This window comes from Phyllostomus discolor, chromosome 4 (genome assembly GCF_004126475.2).
Source record: "Phyllostomus discolor isolate MPI-MPIP mPhyDis1 chromosome 4, mPhyDis1.pri.v3, whole genome shotgun sequence".
Classification (NCBI taxonomy): Eukaryota; Metazoa; Chordata; class Mammalia; order Chiroptera; family Phyllostomidae; genus Phyllostomus; species Phyllostomus discolor.
Genome location: NC_040906.2, coordinates 206,566,644 through 206,579,082, shown reverse-complemented (window position 1 = coordinate 206,579,082; position 12,439 = coordinate 206,566,644). Strand labels below are relative to the sequence as shown.

At 47.2% G+C, this 12,439-nt stretch overlaps 1 protein-coding gene across 1 annotated transcript in view; it reads right to left on the bottom strand.

The window, feature by feature from the left end:
- Positions 1 to 12,439, bottom strand: part of PACRG (parkin coregulated) — a 374,904-nt gene that overhangs the window by 161,274 nt on the left and 201,191 nt on the right. The window contains exon 4 of the mRNA XM_028504032.2: positions 3,543 to 3,692. Within this exon, the coding sequence (XP_028359833.1) occupies positions 3,543 to 3,692 (150 nt within the window). The remainder of the gene's footprint in view (positions 1 to 3,542; positions 3,693 to 12,439) is intronic.

Here is a 12,439-nt window from a genome sequence, read left to right as displayed (position 1 = left end):
TTGTGAGTTTTTTTTCCATTTTAATACTCATAGTTTTGATCTTTTTCTTAAAGAAGTCCCTTTAACATTTCATATAATAATGGCTTGGTGATGATGAACTGCTTTAACTTTACCTTGTCTGGGAAGCATTTTATTTGACCCTTCATTCTAAATGATAGCTTTGCTGGATAGAGTAATCTAGGTTATAGGTCCTTGCTTTTCATCACTTTGAATACTTCTTGCCAGTCCCTTCTAGTCTGTAAAATTTCTTTTGAGAATTTGGCTGACCATCTTAAGGGAACTCCTTTGTAGGTAACCCTCTGCTTTCCTCTTGCTGCTTTTAAGATTCTCTCTTTATCTTTAACCTTTGGCATTTTAATTATGATGTGTCTTGGTGTGTTCTTCTTTGGGTCCAAATTGTTTGGGACTCTCTGTGCTTCCTGGACTTGTATGTCTATTTCCTTCCCAAATTAGGTAAATTTTCTTTAATTATTTTTGTCAAATAAATTTTCAGTTTTTTGCTCTTCCTCTCCTCCTTCTGGCATCCCTATGAAATATTTGGATGTTGGCACTTTTGAAGATGTCCCAGAGGCTCCTTAGTCTATCTTCATTTAAATTTTTTTTCTTCTTTCTGTTCTGATTGAACGCTTTTTTCTTCCTTAAGTTCCAAATCATTGATTTGATTGTCAGCTTCATCCCCTCCACTGTTGGTTCCCTGTAGATTTTTCTGTATTTCACTCAATGCAGCCTTTATTTCTGCCTGAGACTTTTTTATGCTGTTGCCATACACAATGAGTTCTTTGAGCATCCTGATAACCAGTATTTTGAATTCTGCATCTGGTAGGTTGCTTATCTCCATTTCATTTAGTTCTTTTCCAGGAGTTTTGTTCTGGTTTTTTTTTTCCCATTTGGACCATGTTCCTTTGTTTCCTCAATTTGGCAGCCTCCCTGTGTTTGTTTCTGTGTATTAGTTAGAGCTGCTTTGACTCCATGTCTTAGTAGCGTGGTCTATTGTACAAGAGTGGAGCTGTCAATTGCATGTGGGGTGGAGTCTTAGGAGATCGCCAGGGGGGGAGTAATCTGTGTCACCACTCTCTGGCCCTGTGTAGGGGAGGTCTTGAAGAGGGGACAGTGCCACTGCCTGGCTTTTGGAGGTTTACCTGGGAGGAAGCTGTCTCCTGGCACTCGCCCTGTTTCCAGCCACTTCACTCTCTCCCTGCATGCCACTGGTGCCCTTCCAGCTGTTGCCCTGGTGCTGAATCCCAAAGGGGCTGGATCCGTGTGTGTCCTAGGTAAGGTCTAAGTCTGTGTGGGCCCTTTAGAGGAGACTTCTGATAATTTGGCAGTTTCTTCCACCACCCCAACCCCCACTGGTTTATACAGACAGAAGTTATGGGGATTTATCTTCCTGGAGCTGGAACTCTGGGCTGTTGGATGGTTTGGTTTGGGACTGGGATCCCTCGCTCCTGACGTATCCCTCCTGATTTTTATCCACCACATGTGAATGTGGGACCACCCATTTCACCACCTCTCTCTGCGTCTCTGCCCCTCCTACCCACCTAGATGAATGTAGCTTCTTTAAATCCTTGGTTGTTGGACTTCCATACAACTCCACTTTCTGATGGTTCTGGGTGATATTTGTTTTTTAGTCTAGTTGTAATCTTTTCTGTAGTTGTGTAACAAGGCAAAGCGTGTTTACCTATGCCTCCATCTTGACCGGAAGTCTGATTTAGATATTTTGAGTATATCGGCTATCTCCCACATGTTAGAACATTGATTATTCTCACTTAATGTCTCCATTTGATTGTTATCAACTTCAACTGGTCCACCCAACTGTGGAGCAATAGCCAGTGAAAAATGTCCAGCACAAAATTTCTTAAACTGCCTTTGACATAGTCAGTCACAGCATCTTTTACATATACTGCACAAATCTTTTTTTGCTTTTCATTCACATTTTTATATTTCTTGAAATAATAAAGCACATAGGCTGAAAATGTTGCTTGTTTTCTTCCATCTTCAATACTAAAATGGCTACACAAAAATTTACCAGTTTTGATAAGTTTTTTCAAATGCATGCTGATACGACAGCTGTCACAACACAGTCTGACCAGACTGTTTCAAATGAAGTTAAAGACAACTACTAGAGCCCTTTTATGGAAAAACCAGGTGAACTTTCTGGCCAAGCCAATACCCATACAGTAAAAATACGATTCTGAATTAAGAATGTTTAACAATGATTTTCCATATAGTAAGAATGCTGTTACTAGAACTTGCAGTTTAGACCATGAAATACTCAATTAGTAACATTCAATTTTTGCTTTCCTGAAAGAGTAACCATCTCTTCTCACTGTCTGCATGAACTCACAGCTCTTCAGAGGTTCCGAAATGGAAATCAACGCACTCCATTCTGAGTCTTCTTAAGCTTCCACAACCCCGGGTGAGGTTCTTTTTACTAAATATTTTAATATGAAACATACAAGGAGGTCCGACTATTGAGAATCAGCTAACAACTCTCTGAGAATTTTATGATTTCCTGAATAATCTGCCTGAGTCGATGTTTAAAAGAAATGTGGGAATAATACACAAAACAGTGATTCTAATAAAGTACTTGTCTAAACATAACCTGGGGTGGGAGCTGCCACACACCCCATTTTTTGTTTGATTTTTTTTTCTATGTACAATGAGATCACGTCGCAAACTTTTCTTGCAGTGTTCACTAAATTACTAACTTACTCACCCGGATGTCTGGAATTAACTTTCATGCTGACTTACACCGTGCTGAGGGAAAGCACGGAACTTCAAATTTAGCAACATACAAGGAAACTACGTTCACATAGTTTCAAGAGGCAGAAAAAGAAACTCACTTTCTCGGTGAACAGATGTGCACCCACCTCCCGCCAAGGGTCGGTCACCACAAGTTGTCACACATTTGCGGAGGTAAAGCATACTCATCTGAGCTGCTCAGGACCTTCGACGACTTACAAACTAACGTTTTAACAACTGAATGTTCCGGCATGTATACATACGTATATATTTTTAAACAGTACTTACCATCAACTGAGTAGCTACAAGTTATGTACTTTTCTATCCATTTTTTTAGAAATGGAAGATATACATTAAAACTCTCCAAACCACCTGTACTACCTTTTATTAGGTATTGCTTTAAAAATTCATCTTGAATCAACAAAAAAATTGCAATTTTAACAGGAAGTATCTAAAGGGAGAATTACTATCAAGAGAAAGGACAAACTCAGAACTTACTAATGTATTCCAAAAACGATTAAAAATAACTTCACGACAGAATTGCCGGCAGATCACAGAGCTGCTCCAGTGCGCCTGGACTGAGTGAGCTGCGCGTGTGAGGAGTAATCAATGCAGTTGTTGCTTTCACTGCCGCCCGGGGAGCAGGAGCAGGCGCGGTGGGGATTATGCTATTTAAACCTCCACGTGGATCTCGGTTTATCCGCAATAATAAACCCTAAACGGGCTGCTAATGAACTCCGCTTCAAACCACTGCCCCTTTTCAGGCCTCGGCAGGCGCGCTGCCTTGTGGGATCACTCACCGTTCATGTTCTTAAAGATGTTCAGGATGGGGAGGATCTGGCGGTAATAGGGAACCAGGGCCTCGCCCACCATCTCGGCCGACAGGACCAGGTGCTGGATGACTTTGAGAGTGACGCAGATGACCTGCCGGTTCCGGAGGTTCAAGGCATCTGAACGGCAGGAAAAGGAACAGGCCAAAAGGAAGAGCGTGAATCTCCACAGTGCTTAGGTGCATCGACTTGGTGGGCGGTTTATCTAAGCGGTCCTCTGCTGGGGACCGCCGAGGGGGTGGGCCTCATTGTTACAGCTTCGCAGGACGCGCTGCAGCCCGTTACACTACCAACACCATCTCGTCGGGGTGCTGCTTGTGCTCCCCACTGAGCGGGACCCCTCACCCGCCCTCCCATCTCTCCCAGGGAGGCCGGGATGCATGGGGGGGTGGGGTGGGGGGATGAAAGGGGACAGAACAGTCAGTGTTGCTGGAGCTGAAGGACGCCCTGAGGGTGACAACAGACACATTTCCCGTTAACAGCCCACCCTGCTCTTAAAACCGGCACCGAGACGCAAACACTTGTTTGGGAGCCGGGACGGGTGTATGCGGGGGTGGAGGCTGCAGGCTGGTCGCTCATGCCAAGACTGTTTTTGGTAGAAGGGAACGCAAACTATGTTTACACACTCGAGGATGCAGGGAAGGAAAGTCAAGTCTTGAGTGTCTAGAACTTGAAAAGGAATCAGCTGTAACTAACTGGGAGAGACCAGAGACATAAAGTGGTTCTAAAGAGCCCTTGCAGATGCAGGAACCGGCTGCACCGCGGGGTAGGACGGGACACGGGCAGCGTTCACAGGCTCACAGGACAGTGCCGTGTGCTCCTCCCCCGGGGAGGACCAGAGCGCCCCAGGCCAGCACGCGCCCACTGACCAAGTGAACCTGGCCCGCAACCCCACACTCCCCCGGCCCCGGGCTCCTCGATCATGGGGATCTGACCGGCTTTCTCAGATGACCAGAGGTTTGCAGATTTGAGTAGAAGAGCTACAGAAAGCAAGTATCGCAGAAGACGACTCAAAGTGGGTGACTCACACACTGTGATGCCCGAGACTGTTCCAGGCCAAAGGCCCTTATTTGTAAGATAGTCTACCTTCTTGAAAAAAAAAAAAGGTTGGCCCTGGCTGGCATAGCTCAGTGGATTGAGCGCGGGCTGCGAACCAAAGTGTTGCAGGTTCGATTCCCAGTCAGGGCACATGCCTGGGTTGCAGGCCACGGCCCCCAGCAACCGCACATTGATGTCTCTCTCTCTCTCTCTCTCTCCCTCCCTTCCCTCTCTGAAAATAAATAAATCAATAAATAAAGAGGGTTGACTACGACCTTGAAGCACGTGCCCCTTACGGAGGGGCGAAAGGAACCGGGCTTTCGAAAGGGATGCTGCCACACGCAGAACACCCATGAGGCCCTCCCACATCACCCTTGGACTCCAGGCCCTGTTCCCAACCTCCTGCACCTGGAGGGCCCTTCAAAGCCAGTTTGTCCCAGAGATGAGTTTCCACCACAGACTTTCTCTTGGTCCTGTCCCCCATGCTTAGGAACGCCACAGCCCGGTTCCCGGCCGGGCAGGGCCAGGCCTGTCTCTCATCCCTCACGTTCCTCTCGTCGCCCAGTCTCTTTGGTTTGTCTTTGTAATCTCTCTTGAATGTATGCCCTCCTATACATCCCCTCCCCCCTGCCCTGGTCTCCCCACCCTCTCCCCCCTGCCCTGGTCTCCCCACCCTCTCCCCCCTGCCCTGGTCTCCCCACCCTCTCCCCCCCTGCCCTGGTCTCCCCACCCTCTCCCCCCCTGCCCTGGCCTCCCCATCCTCTCCCCCCCTGTCCTGGTCTCCCCACCCTCTCCCCCCCTGCCCTGGCCTCCCCATCCTCTCCCCCCTGCCCTGGTCTGCCCACCCTCTCCCCCCTGCCCTGGTCTCCCCACCCTCTCCCCCCCCTGCCCTGGTCTCCCCAGCCTCTTCTCCACTCCTCAGCTGCTCTCCACACCCTCACCTATCCCCACAACCTGTCTCTCCACACTGCTGCTGGGCGAACCCCCCTAGAATCTGTCTAATGACCTCCGAATCTGCTCACAGGCACAGTCAGCACCCCCCGACCCCACTTCCTGCAGGATGAGGTGCACGCCAGCCGGTCACAAGGGTGACACCGAGGGTAAGTTTGAACCCAACTGAATTCTCGATAAAGAGTCTAAGACGATAAGGCGTCATTCGGTGGTTGCACAGCTCTTTGCTCTGGAACCACAAACGAGTTTTTTAACATACGACGGGGTCAGTTCTGCTTTCTCTGGCAACAAGAAGGGGGGTGGCGCACAAGAACCCCTCCGGCAGCCCCCCAGCCCCTCACACAGAGCGCATTCTGTCGGGGAGCACGCACAGTCGGGGTGTGAACGGAGGTGGCGGGGGGCCGACCCACATGTAGCGGTAGGTGGCCCTCACTCCAGCATTTGGCCACCGGCATACCGCACGTGGGGAGCCAGGCCCTCCCGTACACGTGTCCCCCGACCGTACACGTGTTCCCCCGACCGTACACGTGTTCCCCCGACCGTACACGTGTCCCCTGACCGTACACGTGTTCCCCCACCACTGAAGACAGAGCGCTGCGACTTAGCCCAAGAGCCTCAGCAACGCGAGTGACCGGAGCGGGGGTATCAGGAAGCCACGGGCAGGTGAGAGGAGGAAGGGCAGGTAGAGATTCCCACCACCAGTGTGGGGCGGGGGGCGGGGGCCGGGTAGGACGGGGCCTTTTCCTGGTCTCATCCCACCTCCCAGTTCCCTCTTTTCCGGACGTCCGCGGTCACCACCCTGCCAGCCGGCTGAGCTCAGAGTCACCGCCGAGAACCGGGAGCAGCGGAAACGCTGCTCGGAGGACGGATCACGGCAAGGCCTGCTCCCAGGGAGCCCCCCCCCCCCCCCACCGAGTCTGCGCCTGCTTGGGGTTGGGGGCCGCGCGGAGCCGGGAGGGCCCGGGCGCAGGCGGCTCCCGTGGGTCCAGCACCTCCGCGCGCCGGGGCTGACGCCGAGCACTCCCTGGTGTCCGTCTCCCTGACCCTCACTCGCCAAGGGCTCACCGAGAACGCGCTACACACCCCAGTCACGGCGCTCAGAATCGGAAACACAGCGCCCACCGAGGCGCCCCCTGCTGGGGGGTGCACCCTGCGGAGGAGGAGGAGAGGGGGCACGTCCTACGGGTGTGATCAGGGTTCGTGAGGAGGGCGGGACGTTTAAACAGCAGATCAAAGGGGCATTGGGGCCAGTCCAGAGAGTCGGCAATGCTCCCGGACACAGGGACGGACCCAGAGGTGAGCACTTGTCAGGTAAGCCAGGAGTGTTCCAGGAGAGGGAGCGGGTGCTGGAGACGGCCCCTCCCGCAAAGAGGAGTTCCCCCCTTTACCACAAGCCCTGCCCCGGCTCATGTGGACAGGAGTTCCGTTCAGGGGTGTGTGACCCAACCCCGGGTGGCGCAGAAACGGCCTCCCACGTGGGTGCATCACTGGGTGGGTGTTTCTGGTGGGATCCTTTAGACGCGGTGGGAAGATGCATGCAGACCTGGGCTGGTGCTGAAAGGGAGGGTGCGGCTGCAGCCCCTTTTCCCCCGGCTGAACGCTCCCTGTCTCCCGAGTTGCCTCATCAACCAGACGGGATCGGGTGTGTGGGACCCAGGCTGCTGCCTTTCCTCTCCGCTCTCCCTTCCCTCCCGCTCTGCCCCTTAACGAGGACTCACAGTCCCGTGTGGCTAAAGGCTTTGTAAACTTCTTACTGAAGATCAGACACTGAAACAGAACCACACGAGCATATTTTTTAATATATATTCAAGTAAGTGTATAATTGAGTGCATTTAATTCTCACTGCATGTTGTGGGTTCTGTTTTTTTTTTTTTTTTCTTCTTCAAGAAAGCCTTTCTGTGGACCCTGCAAAATCACAAGCAGGAGAGCCTACCGAGGGTATCAGAGGAGGCAGCTATCTGGGCAGGGGCAGAGCCCATCTGGGGACTGTAGAAAAGCCTTCAGTGGCCATAGTGGCTGCCGAGCGCCGGCCTTCCATGGCGCTCCTCAGCTACAGTGAGCACGCCACGCCCACAGTGAGACAGGCTCGCGTGGGCTCATCCACGACCAACGCTAGACTGTTGCCACATAGAACACGCGGATGAAGGAGTCAACTTTTCATTCACGTGAGTAACAATGACGTCCAACTTTTGCTGTTTAGCTTCATGCCTATATGTATAGTTCATCGATCACTTAGGGATAAATTCATTATCTCCCTCACGATGGCTTGTCATAGCTATTAGGAAATGATTATTTCACTCGATGACAACCCCTGCAAATTAACGTGGTGGTGCGAAATGTTACTGGACTGACAGTGACTGACAAGTATCGGGTTGGCCAAAAAGTCCATCACGTTTTCTCTGCGAGACGGCTCTGGTGGCGCTGAGCTGTCTTTAACTTCATTTGAAACAGTTTTGTTCGATGGTGTTGTGACAGCTGTCATGTCATCGTGACAGCTGTCATATCAGCACGCATTTAAAAAACAAACTTCATCAAGACTGGTGAATGTTTGTGCAGCCCTTCTGAAACTGAAGATGGAAGACACGCAGCATTTTTGGTGTATTATGCTTTGTTATTTCAAAACAGGTGAAAATGCAACTGAAATGCAAAAAAGGATGTGTGCTGTGTTATGTAGAAGGCGCTGTGACTGATCGAAGGTGTCAGGAGTGGTTTGTGAAGTTCCTTGGTCCTGCTGACATTTTGGCCAAATAACCCTTTGCTGCGGGCTGTCTCAGGCACTGGGAGATGTTTAGCAGCACCCCTGGCCTCTCCCCACCAGAAGCCAATAGCAGGAGACAGCCGACATCCTCAAAACATCCAAACCAATAAAGTCAGTGGTGAAAATGAAAAACCGTGTCTTTTATTTTACAGAAAAAGTGTAATGGGCTTTTTGGTTGGCTCAATAAAATGCCTGAACTGTAACTCCGACTGGGCCTGAAAATGGGACCTCGTGTCCCCCTGAGTGACCAAGGAGTGGCCCTCAAACCTTGACAGCCACTGTGAAATAAAGCTGGGGACATACTGTAGAAGCCCCTTCATTCAGCCAAGATTTCCACTTCAGTTCCTCTATTTTCCTTTCTCATTCTCAGGGAATTAAGATATTCCGTTAAGGTGGAAGTCTTTTTTTTTCTTCGTAGACCAGTAGAATTAAATTAAAAAGCGTTTTTTTTTTGGAAACAAAGTTCTATTTTGTTTGGAAAGTTTGTCAACAGATATAAAGAGAATGTGATGCTTCAGCCTGAAAAACAAGTAACGTGTTTTGTCTCGTGGGGATGGCCCTGAGAGCCACGGTCAGGACTGAAGTGAGGACTCTGGACCCCGGGTTCAAGGTCTGGGAGAGGCCTTGCACGGGAAGCCTGCCTATGCCCTCGCTCAGCAGTGGGGCCTTTCTGTTCAGAAAGTGGATTTCCCCTGGCTGTTGTAGCTCAGTGGATTGAGTGCGGGCTGCGAACCAAAGCGTCGCAGGTTCGATTCCCAGCCAGGGCACATGCCTGGGTTGCAGGCCATGGCCCCCAGCAACCACACATTGATGTTTCTCTCTCCTTCCCTTCCCTCTCTGGAAATAAATAAATAAAACCTTAAAAAAAGGGATCATCAACAAGGCAGAGTTCTCAGATATACAGACATTGCTAAAGAATAAGGACAAATAATTTAAAGTCAGAGTGGTGAAACATTCATCTTAGATTGTTATAAGTTACGTGCATGATTTTCTCAAGCATAAAGTCTATTATTCCTATAATTTTTGTAAAAAGAGAACATTTTCCACTATTAGATATGGCTCACTACTGTGGAATCAGGAGGAATGGAAATATTTCTACTTCTTCCAATCCCTGAAGCACCACACAAAACACAAAAGCAAACAATCAATTCTAAAAGATACTTTGAATGCGTGTTACTATAAATGTTAATGTCCTTGACATAAAAATAGCGATCACAAAGCAACAACAGATGAAATCTTCCACTTTAAAAGTGGGCAAAGAATATGACTGGATAAAACACAAATTAATAACCACAAATGAACGACTATTCTAGAATGTTCAACTTCAGTGACAATCAAAAGAAGCAAAGCACTGCCTCATAATTTTGAATTTCTCATACTAGAAAATGGTTTTTGAGGATGTAAAGCAGGTGCGGGAACTGAGGTGCCCTCACAGACCCCACACGGCGGGCCACGAGTCTTCCCAGCACCACGTGCGTGCACTCCGGGGCCCCGCAGTGCCACCCTCGGGCATTCGGTCTACTGAAGGGGGCAGCCGTGCAGAAAGTTCCGGAAGGTGGGGTGTGATAAGTACTTTTACTTGTAATTAGAAACAACCTAAATGTCTCAAAAACAATGGCTTATTTAAGCAAAATCTTGTATATCCATACAATGGAAAATCAGGAAATTATTAAAGTCATCTGATAGAAAAATATTTTAATGACAGGAAAATGTTTGTAAGATACAGGTGAGTAAAGAAGTAGGCTTCAAAGCATATTTTCACTAGAATCTCCTGTTATAGAATAAAATGTAAACAGAAAATACTAGAAATTTATATATTTAGATGTTACCAGGAGAGACTACATTTTCATAGGTATATGTAGACACAGGATTTTACTCCACTAAACACCAAACTTTTTACACTGCAGATGAAAAAATATGAATATATTTTGTATACTTCCCTAAAAACATTATTTCTCATGATTATAACTTTATGTGTGTTTAATGAAGCAGAATTTAAATGCTTCTTATTCTTTCTCGATATTTTCTTTTTTTCTTTTTTCTTTTTATTTTATTTTTTAAAGATTTATTTATTTATTTTTAGAGAGGGAAGGGAGGGAGAAAGAGAGAGAGAGAAGCATCAATGTGTGGTTGCTGGGGGTCATGGCCTGCAACCCAGGCACATGCCCTGACTGGGAATCGAAACTGCGATACTTTGGTTCACAGCCCGAGCTCACTCCACTGAGCTACGCCAGCCAGGGCTGATATTTTCTTGATTATTCTTAACCATATATATTTTGAGACAAGCTTTAAAATAATTTGGTCAGGTTAAAAAATCTGCTTGGTATTTTGATTAAAATTCCAATAAATTTAGAGAATAACTTTAGGGAAAATTATCCTCTTTCCTACTGAATCAGTGGATCTTTCCACTAGAAATATATACATATATATATCTTCAATTTTTCTTATTTTTAATTAAGCTGCATTGAAAAGCTTTATAGTATTTTTCATGCAGATTTTGCATAGCTTTGTGAAATTTAGTCAGAAAAATTTATATTTTGTTACTGTTTGTGTAAGATCATTTCATCCCGATATGCTTCCTAGAAATTATTGATAATAAATACATAAAAGCACATGAATTTTGTGTGCCCACTTGTAACTGTGAACTTACTTAATTGGCTTACTGGTGCTGATTGTTTTTGAGCAAATCCAGTGTGTTCTCTAAGTAATATCAAAAAATTGCTAAATTAATCTTTGCTTTCTAATTATCTTTGGCCATATGAAAGAGGCCAGATTTTCTTAAAAAATATATATATATATGTACACATATACATATATAGTTGTAATGCTGAGAACATTTTAATTTTTCACTTATTCTTATTTCTTTTTCTTAAATAACTGATTTTTATTTTATTGTATAAAATATAGATGTCATATATTGTCACTTAACCATTTTAAGTGTACAGTTCAGTGGCTTTAATTGTATTCACAATGTTGTACAGTTATCACCATTATTTACTTCTAAAACCTTTTTATCACCCAGGACAGAAATTCCTCACCCACTCAATAAAAGCTCCCCATCCCGTCCCCTCCAGCACCCAGTAACCTCTAATCTACTTCCTGTCTCAATTTGCCTATCACAGATGTCTTAAAGTATTTTAAGTATTGTTTTTCTGAAGTTAAAATGTTTCATTAATATTTGAGGTTGTGGGCCCAATATCATATTAGCTGAATTACATTGCAGTGAATATACATTTTGTTAGTGTAGAAGCACTAACCATATAATATTAAATTACAGAATAGAAAAACCAACATAGGTGTTCAAAGCAAATTTAGGTTTCGAAATGATGGAAGTGTTTCTCCTTCCAAAACAGAACTCAATTGCTGTGCAAACAGACACGGGGTGGGCTGAGTTCTTACACTTTGGGACAATTAAAGCGTCACAGATTTAACTTAGCTACTGTGGACATGGGGGGGGCGGGGCCTAGTGCTGTAATGCTTGCTGTAACCCACTGTTTTCTAATAAGTGTCACATTAAAAAGCATTACTTTTCCTCTCATCCCTAAAGATAGAGAGGCACTATCCCTATCCAAGATTCAGATTTTTCCACGAAAGCTCTGTCATTACAAGCGGAACACTCTTTCACTTTTCTGTTTCATAGACGAGAACGTATTCTGACTTCAGGACCACAGAACACCATTTAGTGTTGAGTGAGTGTGCTTGGCCTTGCTTTTCGTTTCACAGTTAATGTCAAAGACGAAAGTACGCAGGCACCGAAATGGTCTCAACGTCCCGTCGCGGCGTGATGGCTGTGCAGCTCCCCACTTCCCACGCACACGCCGAGGGACGCGGCAACCCGACACACTCCTGGCCAACCCCGTCGCCGCCAACGCTGATGCGCGTTGGCTCCATAGGGATCGAACGCCTCCAACAGGGATGGGGCGTAGCCCGGTCACTACCCTGCTCTGTCCGAAAGCAGAGAGGGGCGTGTCTTGGGGGCACCCTGCTCCCCAGTCCTTCAACTGCTGGCTCAGCTCAGCTGGCAAGCGTGGGTGACAGGGGGGATGACGGCCAAAGGGAGGAGGGACCCGGCCTCGGCAGGGCACCACTCTCAGAGCTAAACCAAGCGAGGCCGCCGAGA